The sequence below is a fragment of the Mirounga angustirostris genome, unplaced genomic scaffold (assembly GCF_029215605.1).
Source record: "Mirounga angustirostris isolate CCGP_5_RB_7025 unplaced genomic scaffold, mMirAng1.0.hap1 SCAF_14, whole genome shotgun sequence".
NCBI classification, from domain to species: Eukaryota; Metazoa; Chordata; class Mammalia; order Carnivora; family Phocidae; genus Mirounga; species Mirounga angustirostris.
In genome coordinates this window covers 4678313-4703992 of record NW_026991722.1, presented here as the reverse complement: position 1 = coordinate 4703992, position 25680 = coordinate 4678313, and the positions used below count along the sequence as shown (strand labels likewise).

The following is a 25680-nucleotide window of genomic DNA, read 5'->3' as shown; positions in this document are numbered from 1 at the left end:
GGCAGATTACACTCAAGGCCACACGTCTGGGATCAGAAACACGTGTGGAGACTGGGTAAACACACGGTAAGAGACACTCTGGCAGACACGGGCTGTGAAAGGAGGAGGAAGGAGCATGGACCGCTGGGAAGGAGAAAGGGGGAGACTCCCATGACATGGAAGGGAGAACGCGAACAAAACCATGCAGGCAAGAACAAGTTGCCTGCCATTTGTGACAGCAGAACAGCCGAGTGGCCTCCACAGAACAGGGGGTGATTTAGCTAGAAAAATGAAGTTGTTAGGACGTAAAACAGAATGTCGTTAGTGGAAAGTTGGAGGGACCTCACATTTGGTGTCATGCATCATGGTGAGTCAACGTGGAGCTGGAAGGAAGATGGCACAGAGCAGGCAGGGACTCGAACCTTACCTTCCACAGCCCCACCAGGAGGCCTGGGTGTAGACAGAAGATCCGAATGAGTCGGTCCCAGCCAATCATGGTGGATTCAGTTAAGTTACTCAGGTTGTACTTTGCAATTAAAGAATGCCACCGAGGTCTTTGAACATCCATGACAAAGGAAGGAAAGAGAAATGAGCTTTCACATCTGGAGTGTTAACAATTCTGTCTAGTGTATCTAAAAATACTTTTGAAGAGCATGCTAATCATGTGCACCTTGCTAATAAATGGTGCATGGAGGGTCAGGGGACATAAAAACTCCTATAAATAAAAGGAAAATGAACACACCCAAATTTCTCACCCAACTATGTTTTCCTTCCCCTCCTCCTTGCTCTTACTCTCAACTCAACAGCCCATTCAGAAGTAAGTGGAAGAATCATGAGGGTGAGAAAGAACCATCTTTTCTCCTCTTTCCCTCAGAGCCCAGCACAATGTCACCATCAAAAGTAGATTCTTGTATGTATTCCTAATCAAGGGAAATAATGCATAAGCAAAGACAAAATATTTTAAATGACAAAAAGCAGGTGGTCTCAGTAGGCTGTCTGAAAGCAGATATATATAGATATATAGATATATATACCTTTTAAAGTTATTATCAAGGATAACTCAGAGAAGGTGAAAATTTTAATATTAGAAAATGAATTTAAACCCAAATCCTGAGTATTGTCATGAAGGAGATCCACTGTGAACTCTGTATTAGAATTAGTGTCTAAGGGTAACAACTCAGATGTGTAAGGAAACACAACTCTGCTATTCATCATAAGAGGTAAAAACAACAGAATGAAACATTCTATAAGCACTATAATGGTAAACATAGATGTCTGTCATTTCCAGGGACATAGAGATAGTTTAGGAAATTATAAGGGAGATGAGATCTCAGTGGTCAATGAACATAGCTCAGCATTAGAGGCAAGTCCCTAAGGAGCTGGGGCCACATGGCATTCAAGCATTCTCCTCCAGCTCCTAAGACACCAGCCAGCAGGAGACAGGTATTCAAATGTTCACTAAGTAAAAGAATGAGAAAACTAAGGAGTTCAGTGGTGGCACCGTTTCCAAGTGGGAGCATGAGAGGGGGAGGCTTTAAGCATCAGAACCAAATCTGCAGCTTCCAGACTACCCTGGTCTCTCCCTCAATTTTCAAAGGACTTTTTGTGCTGAAAACCACAATGGTTAGGGAGAGGCGGTCGGCAAGCATGTGCATGATATGTGACCTAAAAATATACCCCGCATAGGCAGACTACACGGGGAGGAAGCCAAACAAAGGGTTAGGAACCTAAGTCCAGCATCAAGGAAACCTTAGATCCAAACCTAAGGTGCTCAGAAATGGTAGTCACTGCCTGTGTGGACAGATGAGGCCGGGTGGGGCGTAAAAAAGCCTCCTCTCACACTCTTCAATGGGTCCAAAAGGAGAACACTCCACCATGGCTCCAGACCAGTTTAAACAGACCCCACAGAGAACGGGCTAAGTCCTCATGTGCCTTGGCCTCACAGACCACAGAGAGAGATGAAGGCTAATATTTACCCAACATTCTTCCCAAACTTGGAGAAGTACAGCATAAACCACAAAATGGAGAACACTTGCAGAGGAGAAAATTTAATGAGTCTGACTAGAATGGTAAAAATTACAGGAAAATTCAAATTGCAAATTACATAAATAAGGCTTTCACTGCTCTTGAAAAACTTCTCATGGAGGAAACAAAAAAGACCCAAATAACAATCACCAAATTTCTCTTTTGCTGTCACACACATGCATACGGGGTTTGTACTTCTGCATGATCAAGGCATTTGCTCTCCAACTTGTGATAAAAGAGCCCATCAAAACAGATTCCTAAAAAACACTTTTAGTGTCTGTTCTCCACAGCTTATCAAATGCTGGCTGAAGTCCACTTAGTTTTAATGGAAATAAATTACACTAAATCAATTTTCCCAATAAATTCTAGCACTTCTCTCACTGTGCAGTATCTAGTATTCCTGACCCGGATGGCAGTTTTCAGGAGCAAAATATATTTAACTGAGATTTATAATTCAACACTATCCACTTCGTCTTCTATGACTATCTTAAGTGATGTTAATAATGTTGTCCTAATGCCTATAAATAATATTTCATGATATTGTTCAAATTAGTACAGAGATGGTGGACTGATTCTCCAAACATCATTTCAAAGTGCATAAAACCTAAATACTACATTAGAAATATCTGGTGTCTATCATGATACCATATGAAATTTTGGGGATTTATCCAAATAAAGTTACCATTTAAAAAAGTAAACATGCTTCTAAAATACCTTCAGTAATATAATCATGGAAAATTATTCATGTGTTATTCTTCGTAGCATTAAGGTTATTTTCAGAATACAGTGAGACCTGGCTTTATCATCACTAAGAAGCCCAATGCTCTCACATTCCCAGCACAACAAGTAGAAACCTAATCAATGAAACAATCCTCAAAGAATCAGCCCCACAGAGCAGAAGCTAAAACAAGGTCCCGGGTTACAAAGTTGCAAAAATGTGTCCGTGTCCAGGGAAGCCATGAAAGAATGTTGTCGCACCATGACAACACCTCCATCCCAAGGTCACATGTGACCTGTGAGAGAAACCAGGGGTGGAACCCCAGCACACAGGCTGGTAGGAACAATGATGTGGTCAATGCCATGGCAACGTCAAAGGATGCTGGGCAGCAAAGGAGGCAGTCGAGGGCAGGCAACCGACCTGAGAAGGCAGCTACGAGCTCTGTACCTCTCCATTGGCCGTGCCTTTTATGTAGGTGCACTCACTTGCTCAGGAGGTCAGGACGCTACAGCAGGCAACATCTGGCTTTTAGGAGAAAGTGACTAATGGCCAGAAGAGTGAGCAGGAGAAACTTGTAATGCACATGGACTCAGCACAGAGCTCCTGAGGACAGAGCCCCTGAGTAAGGACTCTGTCCACATCAGCAAGGTGACACACATGGATCTGACTGAGGCACTTGACAGTGAAACCTTCTGCTCTTCTTCACAGCAGCCGTGCATGCTAAATACTCCTTGCCATCATCACCACCCCCTTCCACACACGGGAAAGCTGAGGCATAGAGAGACTAAGCTACTTGCACAAGATCACACATCCCCGTCAGTTCAACAGAAAGGTGCATAAACATAAGATTTATTACCTTATGGCCTAATGTTTAAACTACAGTTACTGTACCATTTACTAAAGAAGATATAATAGTTGTATAAATGTTTGTGTTAAAATGGTTAAAACTAAAAAGCTCAAAAGGTTAACCATCAATCACCTAGGAATTTTGTTAACTAGAATACTCTTCTCTGTTACAGACAACCAAGGTATGAGGAACCTAAATTTAGATCTAATCATAAATGTTATAAATCCATTCTTTTTCTATTCTATAGTGATCCAGGATGCAAGAGAAGTCTTTAAGATGCAATCAAATTAAAATACGCTGTTGGTATTTTTAAATTACAAGAATAATGGCAACTAGTATTTATACATAAGATGTTCTCACCCAAAGGTTCTGTTGAATTAGTACTTACCCATTTTTGGAGGGGGTTTTAGACCGGTCCATAAAAACTGGCGTCACACCACACAAATCTAAGGTTGACAATGTGGCTAGCTGTGGCCAATTTTTGCCATACCACATAATCGTCACTGATGAATCATTTATGGAAAGGTCAATGTGCTCCATGATGTACTCTTTTCCATTTTTTTCTTTCAGTATAATTACCCAACCTAAACCAGATATTCTGGAGAAAGAAAAGCTAAAAATGATTGCCTCATTGCAGGAAGAAAAAAATGCTAAGGTCAATTTTACATATCATCTCTAAATTATCTAGGTCCTAAAAAGTCTAAGTTGAAGGTGCCTGACATAAATTTTTGGTTCATCAATGGTCCTCTCTATAGAGCTTTTCTCCTCACCTCACGAACATTCATTGAACACCTACCATGTTCTCGGAACTAGCAATACACAGACAAGACCAAGTTCTGCCCAGAAGGAAGGATGCTCTGGATGCTATTGCTTTACTACACCAGATTACTAGGTTATTTCTGCTTTTCATAAAACCTTCAGACCATTTATATGGAATAGGGAAATACTATACAGCTAACAGACACACAGGAACACACGAATGTCTCAAGACGGTCCCTCACAGTATAACCGCACATACATCCTTATACACACAATACCCTGAGCTTACACCATCCTTCTTTTTACAGTGACATGCACATAAATGTTAAATGGGTCCCTCAAGTAACCACGGCGCATGGCTCAGGAGGGTGCTGTGTACCTGAGGGCCTCTTTGGTTTTGACTGGAAGGCCTGTGTAGGGGTTGACAGGTTGGAGAACCTGAGCTAGCGCTGCTTTTACAGATGCTCTTTGTTTTGTGATATATTCTTTCTTCCAATATCCAGCTTCTTTATCCTCAACCGACAGTGAGTTCACAGATACAGCGGTCGTCTCTGCTGAGTTAACTTTCCAGTTAGATCTTTTAGGTGAAAATGCAGTTGAATAGATTCTGATCCAAATAAAACTGGGGGAGAAGAGGAACTACTTTAACTAAGACACATTGTCATGTCCCTGCAGTAGCAATATATTACCTTAGAGATGCATGATCGTTTTTAAATAGCCCGGGTCCATGAATAAATCAAACTGAACATTTACAGTCGCTCATGTGTTAAAGTGAACTGCAGTTCGAGGTAAGTGTTTCAGATTCATCAACCCCAGAAACACGTACTAAAAGGAAAAGCTTGTTTCCCAGGGTCAAGTTAAAATGAGTGATCTCTTGGTATGTGGCATCATCCAAACCACTGCCATCCTACAGCAATAATGGAATAACAGATTACAGAAAAATAACAAGAAATATACAAGGTGATTCCTATCGTGTTATTTTAAGTACACACATTTTTAAAAGATTGGAAAGGAACCATATACACAAGCACACACGGAGAAATGTCAGCAGCAATGGAACTGTATGTTATTTTTGATTTCTGTTTTAATTTTTCCACAAGGAACACATTATGCTTGCACAAAGAGAAGAAAGTGAAAAAACTCAACTGCATAATGAATGAAAAAAAAGAAGAAAAAAACAACAACAGTTAGTATTTTTTGAGCACTGTGTTAAGCATAATTTGAGCCCTTTGTAAACGTTAACTACTTTAATCACCAACAAACCCATGAAGTAGCTACTATTATTGTCCCCATGGAACAGACAATGTAATGAGGCCCCAGTGCAAAGATGTGGCCCAGGCCAGTCTGTGTAAGTCGAGGACACGGTAGGCAGGGTTGTACCCACGCAGCCTCAACCAGAGCCCACCCACCCACCCCCTGGGCTTCTCAGCCTCCTCAGCAGCACAGAAATGAACTCGAGGAAACCAAGAAATTTATCCAAATGCAGAGAGCCCATCAGCCACCAGGTTGACTCCAGCTTCAGCTCTGAGCCACAGCCTGTGCCCCTCGTGCCCATCACGCTCCGAGGCCCAGGAGAAGTCCCAGGAACAGTGGCAATGAGCAGGCTGAAGGGAGCCCAAGGCACCTCTCTCCCAGCCACTGCTCTCCTTCAGGGAAAGAAAGAAGCTTCTCTTGGGGGAAACTGAGGCGGGGCTAAAATCAATTTCCTACAGTGGAAGGTGAGCTTTACATAAATAAACATAATGATGTGCTAATGTATGTCTCCACATTTCTGTGTAGTTCGGTGTGGGATGAGCTGGCCAGTGGCCAAGAGGAGCGGGGAGAAGGCACGCCCCACGCCCGTCAGCCGCTTGTCACCCCAGAGCAAGGGGCACCTCGCAGACGTTCCACTTGCACACAGGTCTCTCCGATGCAGGCAGTACACGGACTTCCCAAAAGACTCACCCACAATCCGACCCCTACCAACGCTCTTGCTAGTAAGCACTCTGAAATCATTTCTCACCCCACAGAATCCTTTCACACCAAGTTTTCTGCCCTCAGGTATTTATTTTCTCAGTTCAGAAACGTCTGGCCTTTCATACGTGAGCTAAGAGTTGCAAAATGATGATGATTTGAGTCCATGTACGTAAATGTGACACTGTTTCCCCAAAATCCCTTGAGTAGGCACTTTTTAAAACTCCCTTTACATAAAAGCTTGTTCATATTTTCTTCAAATTTATTTTACTCATCATTTTACTCCACAGAAGTGTTCCCAAATTTCTCACGTGGGCACCACAGAACTGCAGCTGAGTCTATTCCTGCCCACGCACCAGTGCTCCCAAACTACTAGAGCAAATGCTGCGGGGAAGGGGGAGCAGAGCGCAAACCCCAAACCCCGCACACCTTCAGTTAGAGTTACACCTAACGTCTGTACGAAGAACCACTTTCACACGCGTCAGCTTACCGTATTTACCATAAGTGAAGCCTAAAAAGAACATTTGATAGAATTAAAATCCTGTGCAGATTGTGCCGCTGGATTATCTATAAAATACAAATGTCAAGTATAAGATGCTTCTAACAAGTACTTAAAACCCAAACACAGTCATTTCTTGATCACCCATCCTGTTAAAAAACTAAGGTGGATTTGAGGACAAGAGCAGAGTTAGCCATTCTGACTACCAGTCAGGCACAGACAAACTTCAAACAAGTTGTTGACAAAATGGGGCCATTTAATGTTCTGATAAACCGTGTTAATATGCCCTTTATGAAGTCTAACTATAAAATCAGACATGACTCTTAAAAATAAAATTCAACATATGCAGGGGCACCTAGGTGGCTCAGTCGGTTGAGCACCTCTTTTTTTTTTTTTTTTTTTTTAAGATTTTATTTATTTACTTGACAGAGAGAGAGAGCACAAGCAGGAGGAGTGGCAGGAGCACCTGACTCTCAATTTTGGCTCTGGTCATGCTCTTGGGGGGCGTGGAATTGAGCCCCTCGTCAGGCTCCATGTTCAGGGTGGAGTCAGCTTAAGATCCTCTCCTTCTCCCCCACTCCCCGGCTCGTCCTTATGCACACATTCGCTCTCTCTCTTTAAAATAAATAAAATCTTTAAATAAAAAATAAAATAAAATAAAATAAAATGTATGCGATTAAAATATTTCTTATAACAAGAAAACAAACACAAGGATAATTTAATCAGAAGCTCAGATTTTTAAAGGACAACTCCCAAGAAAGTGGGATGGGCACATAATTAATAATAAAAGTATGCAAGGAACATTACTAGAGGTATGGCCCCAAATCCACTGGAAGGCCCAGTGCCTGCACTATCTGGGCCTGTGAAGGTCAGTGGGGAGACGTGATATTTAGAGAAACTAAGCAATTTATAATTTATCAGCTTATTGAGTAATTGGAGCTCTATCCTTAAACAAAGTAAGAACCCTTCAAGGAGCTATAATTTTGATATTTAATTGACCTCTTTCATGAAAAATGCCTTACTGCACTTTGCTTTAGTGAATGTCTTCACCTCTTACTAAGAGTCATTAAGAAAGAGACACAAAAATTGTTCTACATCCATTCTAGTACTGTCAAGAACATGCGTATTTCCCTTGAACCCACAATGAACCCACTTGTGTGCCTACTGACACAGACAAGAGATATATTCTTCTATACAGGAGACAACAGCTGCACCAATAGTAAGTTTGATCTTTTTCAGTTCATGCAAAGATATTCCTTTTTTTTTAAACATGTGAATGCAAATCACTGGAAATACCCATTTGACCACTTAAAGCATTAGACATATTACATCTTTTCTAAAAACACTTTCAAGGGCGCCTGGGTGGCTCAGTCGTTAAGTGTCTGCCTTCAGCTCAGGTCATGATCCCAGGGTGCTGGGATCAAGCCCCGCATCAGGCTCCTTGCTCAGTAGGAAACCTGCTTCTCTCTCTCCCCCTCTGTTTGTACTCTCTCTCTCTCTGTTAAATAAATAAATAAAATCTTAAAAACACTTTCAAAAGTAACTCTTTTAAGTTTAAAAAAAAATGGTTAAAACAGTCTCACTAGTTTTCATGACTTCCATCAAAACGCCATCAAGAGACAAGAGAGAGATTTGGTTTTCTCCTTACTTGTCATTGGCCAGATGATAAAAGCGCCTATTCACACATCCAGCACACAGCAGGGTCACAGCATCCAAGTAGGAAAAGATCTTCAGCAAGATTTCTGAAGGCATCCTGGGAGAGGGGAAGAAATCAGAGAAGCGGGCAAGCATTTGAGCTAAAAGTTACCCAGAAAACAACAGGTGTTCACCTCCAAACAGAAGGTGACCAGCACCCCTCCTGTATGAGAGGCAAACTGTACTCTTAACTTCCACTGGTTTCTCAACTGAAATGTCTGCTATCACAATCCTCATGACCTAAACGAATCCAGAGACCCAAGGTTATGGGAAGCTAACATCCTTGGCGTGTTATTCATATTCACACACTGTGAATCCACAGGCAGAATTTCCCCACCTCCCTCATGAAAGTATGCATCATTCTTTGGGGAGATAAAAGGAAGTAAGAGAAAAAGAATGCATTCTTAGGTATTCATTAAAAATAACACAGAATCCTCCTCCTCAAAAAAAAAAAAAAGGAACTGGAATAGGAAATATCCACTTATTTTTCACCTAACCCATACTGCTCTCACGCGCCCTCTTCCTGCACGTCCTCACACTTGAAACCTTCCTCTGGGGCTTTAAGGAGACACCAAGCCCCGTCAGATTTTCTGAACTCTCTTTTCCTTTCTCATTTATTGCCTCAATAATGACACTGAGCTGGATTCTCAATACCCCATGAATTTCTATGACCTTACACTTTTACAAAACAACTATCAGAATCTGAACGTGTCCAGAAGGCCTTACCAATGTGAGGAAGTCAGGAATGGGCACGTTTGGGCACGTTTGGACCTAAGGCTGGAAGAAAGTAAGCCAGAGAAGATGAGTGCGGGGAGGCCTGGGGATAGAGAACTGAGGCCATAAAACGCTTTGGCCAATTTAAATGGCTTGCCCCTATTCTCCACTTGTGATTTTAACGATTTTAAATTTTTAATTTAATTTAATTTTTAAATTTTAAATTAAAATTAAAAATTAAAAAATCAGGTTATCAAATGTTTCCATAGGGAAATAATCAGTCCCAAGATTCTGATAATACTGAGAAAGAATGAAGTAGATCCTCAGAGAAAAGATGATGAATGGAAGACTTGCCTGATCTGTGTCACTAGTCGAAGCTACCCCTACTCAAATCCTTCAGAGATATTTAACCAAAGACTCCCTGCTTGTTTAAACAAGCGGTTTTGCTCAGGGATTAATTAAATCCCTCCTGCCAAATGAAATTCCTTACATTCAGAGTCAATAAATTAGATGCTTTTAGTGACAAAAGGTTGCTAATGCAGAGATGGTACAGTTGGTGACCATTTGGATTACCCATTGCACATAGTTTTCATATTTTGATTCAACTGTTTCACAGAAATTCATAGTTATTATTTTTTTAAATAATTATAATTCAAAAAAATGTAAAGCTGGGCTTAAAGAAAATATTTCAGAAAGGTATCTGGCAAATCTTACCCAGGAAGAATTATTTAATTGGATTAAAATCCTATTCAAAGGCCATTAGAGAGGTTCACCCTCCTACCCAGCAGACTAACATAATGAAAGGGGGGCTCTCCCTGTACTTCTAACAAAAGCAGAAAACCCCCACTTTATAGTTAGAACAGTAAAGATCAAAGACATTCCTACGTACTGTTCATGAGATTTCCTCGAAGCCAGTACCATCACTATCCACACCCCCATTGGGTCACTTTGTGTGGGATTCTAATTATTTCATACTGCAGCGGATGCAAGTGGGGGAGGATGGCGAAGGAGATGGGGCAAGTGAGAGGCAGGACCATCCTAGAAGCTCAAAGTGTCAGGGCACAGTGTCTGGTACAGAGAAGGTCCCCGAATATTTGATGGATGGATAAACTGAATCAATATTCGTTCTATTTCCTGTATCAGATTATTGTATCACAGATCGTGATCTCAGACTAGAAGGTTTAAAACTTAAATTGCTGTCCTTAATTCTTTCTTTTTTAGTTTTCATTTCTTTTTTCAGCACACACTTTTTTCATTTCTTCTTTCAGTACACTCTGAAAGCATGTACTCTGTTAGCCGAGTTACAGTATCAAAGCCCAAAACCTGCAATCAGGTAACTTATGTTTGGATCTGAATTTTGCAATATGCAGACTACGTGAGCCCTGCTTCGCTCGCTGTAAATGTCTGCAGTGACCCCAGGAGCTCAGGGCGCCACACAACGCATCGCGGAGAGCTGGTGCCCCAGAAAGCATCAGCACAACAAAAATCCGCACGCATCTCCGCATCAATTTCAAATAGTTCAAAAAAAGGATCCTGCAGAACCTTTCCAGGGCAAAATGGGCTCCCAAAGCACTGAAAGCTAAGAGACCCAGAGACCTCTGGAGTTTTTAGAAGAACACACTTTAATCTCCTTTCCACTGTTTCAAGGGTCTTTATCAACTAGAACATGAATAATTTTGAAGAACATTTTTTAAAAAGGAAAATTTACTTGTCACTTTTAGTTCACTTCATAAACCTAGTCTAATAATGACAGTGGTGACAGGCTGATGACTCACAGCAAACTCTCCATGTTGTACTTTCTTCCCACGCAATTCTATTCTCAGCTCAGAACAGCAGCTTGGTATGTACAGCATTGGAACTTTCTCTAAGAACTCCACCCCAGAGCCCCCCAGAAGAGCTCCAATTACTGCGACTCACCTCTCCAGAGACACAGGATGCACAGTGGAGGGCTGCTCACGGCGCCCTCCCCGCCCAGCGCACTGCTTCAGGGTAGTCCTTCCCGCACACCTGGCGCTTGGCCCCCTTCTGAAACTAAGATGGAAAAGTCAAGTTATAAGGACAGGTGACCTCTGCAGTCCCCTCTACAAAACCATAAAGGGTTCATAAACTCCAAGAATGACTCATTGTAAAATTTCATCTCGGGAAAGGGAAAGGAAAGGAGGAAGGAAGGAGAGAAAGAAAGGAGAAAGAAGGAAGGAAAGTAAGAAGGAAGTAGGGAGTGGGGTGGGACAGCCAAGGGACTGAAATATACCATGTGTCCTGAGTAAGTAAACCTGAAAACTGGACTTACTCTAATGTGTTTTAAACATAAGATGAATCACTTCTGGCCTTTTGGCTAAGATCAAGTGTAGTAAACAATAAGATTAAATATTTGCTTTTATAGGCTCTCAACATATCAAAGAGGTGCTATAAAACTTATTTACTGGAATAAAAGGAAAAAAATAAAATGTTATCAACTGGCCGGCTTCAACAATAGCAGAAACCTAACAAAAAACAGCATCGATCAAGTAAGAAACACTTTAGATTTGTGAACCAGAACTGCCCCCATAATCTACAACTTTGCTGGTCATTGAGGGATGATAACTGGCTCCAACCCTGGCTCCGGCGATCACAGCCACAGAAACACCAAATACTCATCCTCCACTTTTTTTCACATTTTAAGTATCTCACGTTCAATGGAATATATTTAACTGGCCATCTATTTTTTATTTTAGTGGTACAAAAAATAGTAAATCTTACAATCAATGGCTTTTAAGATTCAATGAAATAAGGTATCATATTTTATGCAGTTAGTTCTTTTCAGAAGTTCCTAAAATAAATTTTTATTAAAATCAGCCCTCAAAACCAGCACTGCTCCACAGCAGCTTGGTGCGGATCTGAAACCTACCCAGAAACCCAGGAAGGCATGGAGCCCACAGCTCCCAGACAGAGCCACTGCTGGATACGCTAGTTCTCTTGGAAAGGCTTGGAAGCCGCTTCTTTACCACACACACACACACGTATCAATTACTGACCCGCCTCCCACCCAGCATGTGGCGAAAATCTAGAGTATAGGTTCCACACGCCCAGTTCACCAATATGCCATTGCTCTGACTATGTACTTTGTTCACCAAGAGTTTAGCACCCCCCATTTTTCCTACCAAGCCGATTCCCTGGATATACTTGGACTAACAATCAAAAAGGATATGGGCAACAACTGGGGGCAAAATGAGGGTCACGAGAAGTTGGAAGGAAGGGCAATAATCTCTCTGGAAGTGGAAGAATGAAAGCCCCAGGGATGGATCTGAACAGAGGATGGTCCTAGATCCCAAGCACAGCCCCGCCCATAGGAGGCACAGGGAGCGCATGGCCCACAACCCAGCAGAGCCTGAAAACCCCATGGAAAAGGGGAGCCACAATGTGCACGTCCGCAAGCACTCAAATTGCCTGATGATTCCCCATGGGCTTCTGAGCAGCCAGAGAATTAGTTTGTCCTCCCTTTCTAGGTTTTCCTCTTCAGAAACAGCACAATGGCTGGTCATGATAAGCCCTCAATAAACATTAGCTAGCATCTGCATGCTGGCACCTCCACCTAGGAGAGGAGGGACATGGTAAACCTTTCCAGATCCTGGAGGGTAACAAATTCACCGAGGTAAGAAACGCTGGCTACCCAGGCCTCTCCATGCCCGCTTCAGCAAAAGACGTTCACCGTGCCAGTGAGTTCTTGGGAATGCAAAGAAGTTAGGCAGAACCAGTGGTACCCAGTCTGTGCCCAGCAGCACAGGAAGGGGAGGGACAGCGGGCAGAAGAGACCCTCATTTGGAAAGCTCTACCATGCCCTCCCCCTTTATCCAGAGAACTCCACCTATACAACAGATTTTTGTATTTCTGTTGAAAGTATTATTTAAGCAAAGATTTCCACAACAGAAAAGCTTCAACTCCACTGACCTGGCTCTAACACAGTAATAATGAGAACTGAAATACAATTTCCTAATTGTGTTAGTGTCCTAGGGCTGCTTTAACAAACTGACTCAAACTAGGTGGCTTAAAACAACAGAAATTTATTTTCTCAGTCCTAGAGGCCAAAAGTCCAAAGTCAAGGTGTTGGGAGGGCCATGCTCCCTCCACAAAGTCTCTAGGGAAGAATCCTTTCTTGCCTCTTCCAGCTTCTGGTGGTTGCTGACAATCCTTGGTGTTCCTTAGCTTGTGACAACTAAGATGACCAACTCTAACCTCTGCTCCATCTTACCCAGCCATCTTCCGTGTGTGTGTCTCTATCTCTTCTTATAGGGACGCCAGTCACATTTGGTTTAGGATCCATCCTAACCCAGTGTGACCTCATCTTAACTAATTACATCTGCAAAGACCCCATTTCCAAATAAAATCACATCCTAGGGTTCTGGGTAAACGCGAATTTGGGGAGCACCATTCAACACAATACACAATTTTTAAACATATACATTTTTAAATGATTTAAAAGCACTCCTTATTTTAAGTCGTTAACTTCTTGTAAATTCTCTACCCATCTGTATTACATGGTCAAAGATCAAATATCTTTAGTTGACAGTGGTTTCTAACACATAAGCTTTAAGTAAAAGGCATTTCTATTACTCCTCCATCAAATAATACTATCTGCCGGGATTTCCCAGCCAGTGACCCTTGGACCCCTGCCAGTATGAATGGTCATCCAAGGAGTCTGGGGGTCTGTATATACACATTGTATGTGAAAACTGAGGAAAGCCTCCTTAACTTAAAATGAATACTGCTGGGGTCCTCAAATACACATTTGTTTAAAAGCATTAGTAAATTGGGATATCTGGGCAGCTCAGTTGGTTAAGCATCTGCCTTCGGCTCAGGTCATGATCTCAGGGTCCTGGACTGAGCCCCGCATCTGGCTCCCTGCTCAGCGGGGAGCCTGCTTCTCCCTCTGCCTGCCCCTCCCCCTGCTTGTGCCCTCTCTTAGATCTTAAAAAAAATCTTTAAAAAAAAAGGCATTAGTAAATTGATAACAGCTTTTTGCCACACGTATTTCTGCAATCAAAAAGTGTCAAAAAATAAAGTCTATTACACCCTAAGTCCTTTCCAAGGGAGTCAAAGAAAAGTAAATTAATATGCTGTATCGATCCGTTTCAATCTAAGAAACTGGCAAAGACCAAATAAAAAAACATCTCATTCACTGCTGGGAGTATAAATTTGTATAAACAGTATGGAAAACCAAATCTGGTAGTGTTTATCAGAGCTTAAAAGGCACTTGTATTTTTTTAAGCCAGGAATTTCACTTGTACAAAATATATCCCAAAGCAAGAAAATGAGCCCAAAAATGTGACTCGAGAAAGTCCATCTCAGAGTTGTCTGCACTGACGAACTTCCAGAGACAGTACAGGGATTGGTTAAACAGCCTGGCTCCATACAGTGAACAAAGCTCAGCCAATTAAAATGGACAGTTTCAACACAGCTGAAAGTGTCTGAGATAGAAACGAGCTCATGATGCCTTCCAGATGTCTGCGGGCTTGGTCCCTCACCTCCTTCAGGTATTCATGCAAATGTCACCATCTCACTGACAACTCCTCTCTCTCAAACTCCAACCCATACTCCACACACACACATACACACACACACACACCGCACGCACATGCACGCACTCTAGGCCCCCTCATTTTTTTTCCTTAGCACCTATCACCATCCATCACTACACATCTTACTTATCTACTCTGTTCACATCACTGGAATTGTAAGCTGCACATCCGCAGGTCTTTTGCGCAAGTTTTGTTCATTCCTGATTCTTCACCCACAACATCCTGGCATACAGAGATAGTCAATAAATACCTGCTACATTAATAACATATCAGTTGAAAAAAGCAGGTTATCTCAGGATACACTACATAATCTTATCTTTGATTTTGTCTCTTAAGAGAAAAAGTAAACACACACAGAGGAAAAAGTTCTGGAAGGAAAGACAACAAAGTATTAACCAGTAATACATCTGATTCACAGGATTACGAGATTACAAGGTTTTTGGGTGGTGGTTGTTTTTAAATGGGGGCTGAAGAATTGAAGGGCCAGAATTCCATGTATTTTCTAGTATTACTTAATATATTGAATATGCAATAAACTGTGGGATTTTTGTTGTTTTAATTTCAAAACGAGAATCCCATACATGAGAAGGTTTAGACTCACAGTTTGATAGCATAATCCTTTAGGGCAGGTACAGTGGTTCCAAAGGCATCCACACAGCTGGGGGACCAGCTGCCCTGAAATCTGGGGGCACAGCCAAGAGTTCAAAAGTTCTTTGAAGTCTCTTAATTGATCTTAAGAATTAATACAAATGTTGCATTCTACTGGATAACTTACCTGTGGTTGTCTTATTGTACAAAGGTATTATATTACTTACCAGTTAAATTACTTAACATTTTCCCCAAAGCCACTGCATTAATTTTACTTATGCATAATTAAAATAGATCTAATGAATCCCTATTTCACAAATCAGAGAAGACTATAGTTCTGACAAGGCACTTACAGTGACTCATTTAAGGTCCCAACATAGAGGCCAAGAGCCCCAGAGACTTTCATCTCCCGACTGTCCTTCCAGAGCTCTTCCAACTGTATTACATTACTATATTCTATATCTTATCAGTATGGCTTTTGGTATTATTGAAAGTACATCTCCATTTCTCCATAAAATAAACCAACTGCACATTTTCAAGGGCCACACAATTAACAAATCAGTAAGTTCCATGCATGTCCTCATGTAGATTTATGTCTACAAAATTAAGTGCATACTTAGCTGACAAAATTAGTAAGATGACATTTAGTTTTAAAACTGTTTTTAAGTAATAGATTTTGCCTGATAGCTTTGAATAAATTCAATATTTTAAAAATTTACCTTCTTAAAAAAAAAGAAAAAAATTATCTTCTGTCCCTGATTTTTGATATTTGATAAGCCAAAGAAACTAGATCAAGTAGAAATTAAGCCAACCTGATATCCTTTCTGCTATTTTTCTCAGAGTTTATGACATTTACACATGTTCACATTTTTTCATTAAAAAGGTAGCTGATTCCTTATTAAAATCTAATTTTTCTGCAGTGAGACAATAAAAATCACCACCTACTTAGACCATCTGCAATCATTCTTGGCAGCTGATTTTTCTTTCCCATAAGGAATGCAGACCTCACCAAATCACAGGCTGACATGTGGGCTCCCATGCCAGGCACTCTAATTACGTCATCACCAAGAAGTTCGCTCAACTTACAAAGTAATAGAAAATTCATCACATAAAAATCATTCTGCTCCCCACTGACAGAGCTCTATATATAAAGGCTAATTTTAGGAATCGTGGCAAATTGATTTAAAGTTCGAGGCTCCAATTTAAATGCCACTGTTTCTCTCCTACAGAAGTTTTGAAGGCACTGTCACCATTTTAGTTCTCACGAGGCTTGTGGTATGTCTAGCACTGCCGCTATTCTCAAGAACCAACTATTACCATAATACTAAGGTGCAGAGCACCCCTTCCGAAAACAGGGTAAGTGGGTAATGGACCCTAGGATGAACATGGGACAACATCCTGGAGATTTGGGAAGACAAAAAGTAATTTAAGTTCTTGAACTGTTAAATAACAGAATATTTTATACATAAACATAGACATTTGGTTTGTTAGAAGGCATAATACGAATGAGTTTTCCTATCTTACAGATCACGAGGACTTGCAAGCAAAAAGACTCCGCAAGAATGCAAATTGTTCTTTGTATTGTCCCTCCACTTGGCGAACCAATTGGGATGATGCGTATAAAGCTAGGAACCACTCACCATAAACGAGAAGAATCTAATAAGGTACCATGATAGCACATTGATACCTCTAACAGACTGGATCATTCCCTATGAAATGAACCTGAACCTTTACCCTTGGAGTTAAGCTAAAGATCCTTTTGGAGTGTACCTGCAGCCTCCTGCTCCCTGCCCCTTCCCCATCTCCTCAAAGTTGCCTTCTCTCACTGTAGAAGAGGACCACCCTTCAGAACCAGGGTGCCCAAGAGAAATGTAGGAGATGGGTCTCTAGACACCAAGAAAAGAACACAAGCCCAGCACTTCGTCAGGAAGGCAGGCAGAAGGGGATTAGGGACGAACACGAACGGGTGGCTATCAATAGGCTTCCCTTCAGAGTTTGCTTAGAAACCTGCCGCCTGGGTGGCTCAGTTGCTAAGCAGCCAACTCTTGGTTTCAGCCTGAGCCATGATCTCAGGGTTGCGAGCCTGAGTTCCAGGGTGGGACTCTGCCCTGGGCGACGAGCCTGCTTAAGATTCTCTCTCTCCCTCTCTCTCTCTCTCTCTCCAAAAGAAAAGAAAAGAAAATGCAGAGGAGGCCTCGAAGTTGCAAGTGCAGGAACTCTGCCCCGAGAAAACACGCTCCCAGACCAACCCACCCACCAGAATTATCTGCTTAGGGGTCGTGTCTTGCATTCACCAACCATGGGCGGGAAAGGAAAATTGGTAACCTTCTCAAAAGCAGATTCTACTTTCCTAACTTACAAACTCACAGAGAGGACGAAAGGTGATTTCCAGCCCCAGAAGAAAACAAGGAGCTGGGGGGACACGTTCCGAACGAGCGCCCTCTCCAAGGCTGCAGGTGCGGACCTGTGATAAGCACCTGCCCGCACAGGTGGAGCTCATCCGCGCGGCGGGGCGCAGCGACGCGCTGCCCCGGGGTTCCCAGTTCCCCCCAGGGCCTAGAGCTGAATGAAGGGAAGGAGGAAGACTGTTCCCCGGGGAGGCCGGGATACTTGTATCAGGACTGGGGGTAACTGCGCGTTTCCAAGTTGAGGAAATTTCCTCCCGCCATTCTTCAGACCTCTCCTGCACTAAGAGCCGCGAGCAACACACCGCGCCGGGCCGACGAATGAAGATAGAGGGGGGGGGGGGGGGGGGGGCGGGGCACTGACCCGCCCCGCGGCCCCCAGTCACCTGAACCCGGCGGCCTCCGCGTCAGTCCCCGGGGCCGCGCCGGCGCGGCCGGGCGGCAAACGCAGCGCCGGGAGGCCGCGCCAAAGCTGCTGCAGGAGCCGGCCGCGTCCCGTCGCCATGGAGACCCGGCGGGCGCGCCGGAGGCGGAGCGGTGGCCCGAGGGAGGAGCGCACCGCCCCCGCCACGCCCACTCGACGCCGACGCCGACGCCCTCGCCGGCGCCTTGCGTAGGGGCGGGGCGAAGGGCGACACCGCCTTTCCGCCGGCCCCAGGAGCTGTTCTAGAAACTTCTGGGGCCCTGCTTCTTCCCACGCGCCACGGCCTGAAGCTGAGGACGCCGCGTGGCAAGCGGGCCGCTGAGTTTCGGCCACTGGCGTTGGGCACTGCGGCGGCCTCGTCCCTCCCCCCTGCTGGCTCTGGGGAAGTTTGTGCTGCTTCCTGTCCGGTTTCCTTGGGGAGAAACTGAAACGCAAAGGCTACATCATTTGCCCATGAGGAAGGGCAAAGCCACAACTGGACCGAGAATTCCCAGTTTACAGCCCTCTCTGAGAGTCCACCAGAACACCCATCTTATAATTCCTAATTTGATTTTTGTCAGTTGCGGGATCACTCCGCCCACCCCTGCGGCGCTAAGTACGTGCGGCGCAGGCGCGGGGAACTCTCGAAGGTGGCGGAAGGGACACGCTCTCTGGCCGCCCTGCACTGTGGGAAATGTAGTCCTGGTGCCTTTCCTGCTGCGGTAGCTCTGTGAAGAGTGAGGGCCTCGAACTACTATTCCCAGGACGCCTCGAGGTTTCCCAGGTTACTTTGCAGAGGTATGGCGGGTAGTGAGTGAACGTAGGTACGGAAGGTAATTAAAGCACTTTAATTGGAGCAAAAAGAGCATGGAAGGGAAGAGGAAGCGGACGCAGCTTCTCTCGTGAGCTAACGTTTTCGCCGAACACGCCGTGCAGAACCACCCTTGTGGATGTGTAGCTGGCGTGTATTGGGCGGTGAAGCTCTGCTCTTCGTAGTTGGCGCCTTTGCAAAGCGGAGCAGTTTTCTGTGATCATGATTTGTACTTTCTTACGAGCCGCACAGTGTGCGGAGAAGCTGCGCAGGTCGTCGGGGAAGCGGTTGTTCCCGCCACACTTGGTGCTTAACAAAGCTCGCCTGGAGACTGCGCCCAGCTTGAGCTGGGGGGTGCAAGAGCGAAAGAAAACGGTGCAACCCAAGTGCATCCTTGGAGGCGCCCGGAAAACCATCTGGACGCAGGGGCAGAGCGCGCAGAGGGGAGGGGACGGCAGCAGCAAACAAGTGTCTGTGCGCGGTCAGGGACGGGAAGCCGGCGTCTCGACGTCACAGAAAGGTAACGGGCGCGATCATCTTTCCGCAAACGTGACGAGAGCTGCCCGCGTCCTTTCCCACGGGTTCGGTGCTAAGGACAGGAAAACAGCTCGAGGCAGGTCAGAGTTGAGAATATAGGCGACAGTCTTCTTCGCAGACTTGAACTCAGATTTCAGAGTTGATTTTTACATAACTTTGTTGAGTTATGGCTAGAAGATTTTTCTCAACTTTATCAGTTTTAGTGTGGAGCTGTATACAGCTTAACCGTTGTTTGAAAGTTTATAATAAGTAGATTTCACAGATGTCGTTTTATCTCCGTTGAGTTTCCTGTTCCCTCCCTCAGACATGAAAACTCTATGTATGAGGGGGCGCCTGGGTGGCTCAGTCGGTTAAGCGACTGCCTTCCGCTCGGGTCGTGATCCTGGAGTCCCGGGATCGAGTCCCGCATCGGGCTCCCTGCTCAGCGGGGAGTCTGCTTCTCCCTCTGACCCTCCCCCCTCTCATGTACTCTCTCTCATTCTCTCTCTCTCAAATAAATAAATAAAATCTTAAAAAAAAAAAATTAAAAAAAAAAAAAAACCTCTATGTATGAGGCACACTTGCCCAGTTTCACACAACTGAAAATTAAAACCACATTTTCCTTATCTTAATTTCCTAATAGCCACGTCAGGGCTCTTTAGAACAACCATTCACGAGTATTTCTTGAGCTTCCACTTCCTCTGTGCCTGACCCTTGAACAGATGCTAATGGGTGTGCCAGGGAATCCCTGTGCACAAATGGATGAGCACTTAATGAAGAAGAAAGTAGATACGGAGTGTGAAACAGGGAAAACACGGTAATTGTGCTACAGAGAGAGTGCCGGAGAGCGTAAGATAGGTACAGAGTAATTGGGTGGAGTAAATGGGTATTATTGAGGCATAACCCGTATGGGCTGGCTCAGGTAGGTCAACTCAGCACTGCTCTTGAATGACTGCTGTGCCCAAACGTCGAGATAGACTCTTCGTGCTGCAGAATTAAAGGTGTTCAAAACAGCATTTATCTGCAGGTGACACGGGCAGTAATAGAAGGAACACAGATAATGGGAAAGGCAAAAATGTAGCTCTGCCAGGAAAAGTCAATTGTTTATTTCTTCATTTCACAAGTAATCTGTAGAAAAAATAAGTAAAAAGGAAGCAGGCGGTTGAGACATTCATGATTATACCATGCAAAGGTGACTATTGTTAATATTTTGCTCTATGTCATTTCAATACGTAGAGTTTTTAACAACATTAACAACCAAAAAAAAAAACGGTATGCTATCAATTGTTGTGTAATCTGCTGAATACGTAAAACACGTATCATTCATTCGTAATAGCCTGGACAGGGTTGTGAGGGATGACTGACAGTCCAGCACGAATGAACAGCCTGCGTGCAGAGGGCAAAGGCTCAGATGTCAAAGCGTCTGTGAGGTCCGGCTCCTGCAGCGGCGCTGCTTACACTGCAGAAGGGTCCTACTGCAGAGTCCTGTCCTCACCTGGACCCCGTTCAGAGGCGACAGCCTTCCTGGTGACTCAGTGATGAGTGGGAGCAGTATTCCCAAATGTGGGATATGCTGCCCGCAGAGTACAGAGGGGCCTATCACATCGTGGTACGGGATGCCCTAGTTTCTTTGGTTTGGGATGGGGTGTCTTACCATGCCCCATGCAGTGTACCCCTAAGAGTTTTGCATATGTGGCCGGTGAACCCTGGATCTGCTTTCTGGGCTCATCCCCCCCACACTTGGAGTACATGTGTTTACCAAGCTTCCCGACACACACGCCCCTTGTTACTTCGGGCTCTAATACGATGGCATAAATAGAATGGACAAATGGGATGTTTTGCAGAATGTCCACAACACTGTTGTCCAGATAAAACGACGCAGTGATGGAAATGTTCTATCTGTATGCGGTCTCTGTATGGGAGCCACTAGGCACACGTGGCCGTTCGGCACTTGAAGTGTTGCTAGTGTGATTGAGGAACTGAGTGTTTATTTAATTTTAAGTTAACTTAATGGTAAAATTAAACTCAAATAGCCACGTGTGGTGTGTGGTTACTGTACAGGACAGCCAAAGTCCAGAAGGTCCAGGTCCCTTAAAACGAGGTGATAACAAGTGGGAGACCTAACAGATCCTAAGCAAGGCCGTACACGTGCGCTGTTGTCTGTGTCATGTTCCTACAAACCCTGCTGCTCCTTCTCAGTAGAGATGCCGGATCTGGGCAGGTTCTTCATTTTCTAAGTTTATTCGCTTCACAAATCTGTCTGGCCAAGCGAATTTCTGTTCTAAATTCCATTCTGGTTGTACTGTGTGCGCAGCCAGTGGGGGGTGGGGGTGGCAGGGTGGGAAGTGACTGTCAGAGTTGAGGCCTGTTTCGATCCCTTGGACCGCAGTTGACAAAGCAAACACTTGGTCTGTGAGCAGCAGAATGTGCCCGGCGCTGCCCAGTCTGTATCGTGTTTTCACGCCGGGGGCCTGGATCACTTGTTCAAGTGTTTCTTCGTCTTAGAAAGTAAAGAGGTATTAAAATTGTAATTCTAAATAAAGTACGGATTCCCTGGCCCACAACTCTACTGAGGTTCTTTTGAAAACTTTTCTTCAGGTGGTTCTGATTCACAGGGAGGCTTGGGAGCAGCCGCCCCAGAGCACGCGCAGACCCCCACCCACATGGGGTCCCGAGTCCACATGTCCCCCACTAGAAGTGCTGAAGCCGCGAGCGCTCCCGCCTGTCAGGCACACATCTAACTGAGCCATGCTTTCTCTCTACAGTGAAAGAAGCTGGAAGAGATTTTACCTATTTGATAGTGGTGCTTTTTGGAATCAGCATCACAGGTTGATCACAGCAAGTACAATACCTACTCCTAAAATCTTTTAACAGTTGTCTTGCTCTTGCTTTGCTTGATCTTCTTTTTCTATAATTTGCAGGTGGCTTGTTTTACACAATTTTCAAAGAACTTTTTTCTTCATCAAGCCCTAATAAGATCTATGGGAAAGCCTTAGAAAAATGCAGATCACACCCTGAGGTTAGTCTTCCAGATGGAATCACACACACTCTGAAGATGGGGAAAAAATGCCGGGGGGGGGGGGGGGGGCTTGCTCCACCTGTTTCTCCAGTCCTGTCAGGGAGGAGACCTCAGGCATCTTGCTCTTTACATCTGTTGATTTCTTACCATTGGACTCTGGGCCGTCGGTGAGAACCATGAAGGAGGAGGCAGGGAGACACATCTGAGTATGTGGGAAATGAGCAGGGAATAAGGAAGGTTCCAGTTACAGTTCTTTTTTTTGGAAAGGCTCCAAAGTACTTGCATTTTAAATCCAGAGGAACTACATTTCCATGTCATTGTCAGTTTTCCTGTTAGGAATCATGGTTTCATACCTCTCGATCTGAGGTGATTATTGCGGGCTTCCCCCGGTATGTGAAAGTGGCACACTCGTGTGAAAGCTCTCGTTTAAGCAAGGGCGTGAAGCAAGGGCACAGCCACCATTTCCTGAAAGCAAAAGGCCTTTGGATTTTGTTCAGTTAGCAAACAGGTACTAATGTAGGATCTTTAGAGTGACGTCGTGAAGCGAACTTTTGGATAGCTGGAGAAACCTGTACTCATTATCTTTCACTGTCTTTAGTGACTCAAAAAATTGTGTCGTTCTTGTACCTTTGAGTATTAGACCCCATGAGATACATTTCACTAAAAATATTCAAATGCGTGTTTAAACGTTTGCCCACTTTGTTGTGCCTGGTTTTTGTGGGAAGTAGGAACACCTGTCGTGAAGCCATGGTTCACACCACGGAGTCACGGACTAAAGTGTCTGCACAAAAGACGTACTTGTGGAAGCAGGTTTTTCATCGTTGGGAGTTGTCATTTTGAAAGGGTCCCAGGCTTAATGATTTGTTTTCTTAAAAAAATCACTTGATTTGTCAGAAAATATTTCTCTGGGAAGCGTGAAAGGTGGAGGCCTTACCGAGTCCCGCGCTGCATCTGTCCCACAGGTCATCAGTGTGTTCGGCGAGCCCGTGAAGGGCTACGGGGAGGCGACACGCCGCGGGCGGAGGCAGCATGTCAGGTACCGCGCTTCGCGTGCGCTCCAAAAGCTCGGGGTCATTTTTAAATGACAGGAATTGAGGCTGTGCTCTTTCGTTTTCTTGACAGTTTTATTGAATATGTAAAGGATGGGCTGAAACACATGCGCGTGAAGTTCTACATCCAGGGCTCTGAGCCTGGGAAGCAAGGAACAGTGCATCTTGAAGTGAAGGAGGTGTGGGGACTGGGTGGGGACTGGGTGGGGACCGAGGGCTCTGGGGCAGGGGGACATAAGCCCTGGGGACAAAAGTTACACCTGGAAATATGTTTGTTTTCCAGAACCCAGAAAGTGGCGAGTATGAATTTCGATACATATTTGTTGAACTTGAGCCCTACCCTAGAAGAACTATTGTCATTGAAGATAATCGATCCTGAGGTGATTGCGGAACCCCGGCAAGCACGGCTTCTGGGCAGATGTGGCGTGGTGTGGACCCCCAGCCCTGCTCTTCCCTGCTCTTCCCTGCTCCTCCCGAGTCTGTAGAATGAGATAGGACAGAGTGTGTAGCGCAGAAAAGTGAATGCAAGTGGGTAGTCATTGCATTTAAACACGGTGAACTGGAGGTTCTCTTGTAGAGGGCAAAATCATGAAGTAGAACATAGTTTATGCTATCTCTGAATCGATCATGGACGGTATTTCTGCTCTAGTTAATATCCTCTTTCATGATAAGAAATTTTGTTAATTAAAAATTTTACACCATGTAAATAAGAGAAAAGAGTTGACTATTTTATGCTTTTATGTTGTATAACTGTATAAAATCTGTGAAATAAAGTCAAAACTAACAAAAAGATGTCAGAAGCCGCTTGTTTCCATAGACTTCGGAATCTGACTTGAACACGTGAGAACGTTTGAGGACTGTAGGAAGTTCAGATGACAAGTGCACATGATAAACATACTCCACGACGCCTGTGGAAAGGCTGTAGTAATGTAGTGTATCTCGTACTTCGTCCTCGGTGAGTGGGCACTGTGCAGTGGGAGAAGCCCACACCCGCTGGTCGGGGGGACTGGGCCCTCAGGTGCGCATCAGACCTCGCCGTCCTGGCTGGTCAGTACGACGACGAGAGGACAGGTGCAAGCATCCGACCACAGACGGCATCATGGAGTGTCCCCACGCCCTTTAGAAGGGGCACACCTCCCAACTGCCAGAGGAGCATGGAGACCAGTGAGCGTGGTGCAAGTATGTTAGAATGACTCTGGGAGATGACAACTCTGTTTTACGTCAAGCATTGACGGGCGTTCTAGAGAAGAGTGACCCTCACAAGAGTGTAGTCGTGACTGTGAAGTGCCCGTGCACTGGGAGAGCTCTAGAAATGTCCTTATCTGTGGGGCACGGGGGTGCGGAGGGCCTGGTACATCATGTGACAACAGCGTTAAGACTTCTCCAGTAGCAATGGAGAACATCAGAAACGAGCAGGAGTGGAAGCAACCGTGTCTCTAGTTTAGAAAGGGAACTGGTGGCTGTGTGAAGAATGAGAGCCAGGGAAGAGGCCAGTGTGAATAACGGACAGTTCAGACGACACAGTGAAGCTGAAGAAGGTGCTACCACGGAGACATGCTTAGGGGGTAGGAGAACAGGACTCTGCAGCCAAGTGGGTGTAGAGGAGTGGCCCGGAATAGCTCTCAGGTCCCCCTGGAGTGATCACAGTGAGTCCAGGAAGGGAGCAGAGATAGTAAGTTGTGCATCTAGCCTAACGAGCACCTGAGTCAGCCAGGTGGCTGGTCTAGAAGTAACAGGACAGTCGAATCTGGAGCTCTGAACGCTCTCTGGCCTAGAGAAGGAGGTCGGAGAGCCCTGCAGGGAGGAAGCAGCCGAAGCTGACGGGGCGAGTTGTCCGGTGCAGCACGCGGGGGCCGAGTGGGGAGGGCACACCACCTCGCAATCCCCCCATCCCCTATCATGCTTAACAGACGCTAAGGACTCGTGTGTCTCCACGTTGAATTTTGAACTTGTTTTGTCTTTTATTTTTCTTGGGTTGTTAAAGGTGAAAGAAATTTGGGGGCGTGCAAAAGAAAAGAAGGCGAAGAAGGAGACACTGAAATGCAGGGAAGAAAGGGGACACGAGAGCAATGTCCCAGGGGACTGCATGCAGCAAACTGGAGGGAGGCAGGGGTCTGTGCATGTGACGAGTTTGGACGCATCCCG

The 25680-nt window shown here is 44.6% G+C and overlaps 2 protein-coding genes across 3 annotated transcripts in view; one reads left to right on the top strand and one right to left on the bottom strand.

The window, feature by feature from the left end:
- Nucleotides 1–18743, bottom strand: part of FBXO15 (F-box protein 15) — a 47644-nt gene extending 28901 nt beyond the window's left edge. Inside the window, exons 1-6 of the mRNA XM_045886558.3 lie at nucleotides 18124–18743; nucleotides 11107–11220; nucleotides 8429–8533; nucleotides 4708–4950; nucleotides 3958–4167; nucleotides 407–533 (exon numbers count right to left, since the gene is read on the bottom strand). Of these exons, the coding sequence (XP_045742514.2) occupies nucleotides 407–533; nucleotides 3958–4167; nucleotides 4708–4950; nucleotides 8429–8533; nucleotides 11107–11220; nucleotides 18124–18242 (918 nt within the window). The 5' untranslated portion in view covers nucleotides 18243–18743. The remainder of the gene's footprint in view (nucleotides 1–406; nucleotides 534–3957; nucleotides 4168–4707; nucleotides 4951–8428; nucleotides 8534–11106; nucleotides 11221–18123) is intronic.
- TIMM21 (translocase of inner mitochondrial membrane 21) lies at nucleotides 18725–24327 on the top strand. Of its 2 annotated transcripts, XM_045886555.3 has the most exons (6): nucleotides 18725–19471; nucleotides 22233–22295; nucleotides 22389–22486; nucleotides 23449–23522; nucleotides 23609–23714; nucleotides 23819–24327. In XM_045886555.3, the coding sequence occupies exons 1-6, from the start codon at nucleotides 19174–19176 to the stop codon at nucleotides 23912–23914; spliced, it is 735 nt and encodes a 244-aa protein (XP_045742511.1). In that variant the 5' UTR covers nucleotides 18725–19173; the 3' UTR covers nucleotides 23915–24327. The 2 variants fall into 2 exon arrangements, with proteins under 2 accessions (XP_045742511.1, XP_045742512.1); XM_045886556.3 differs by lacking the exon at nucleotides 22233–22295.
- The last annotated feature ends 1353 nt before the right edge of the window (nucleotides 24328–25680 follow it).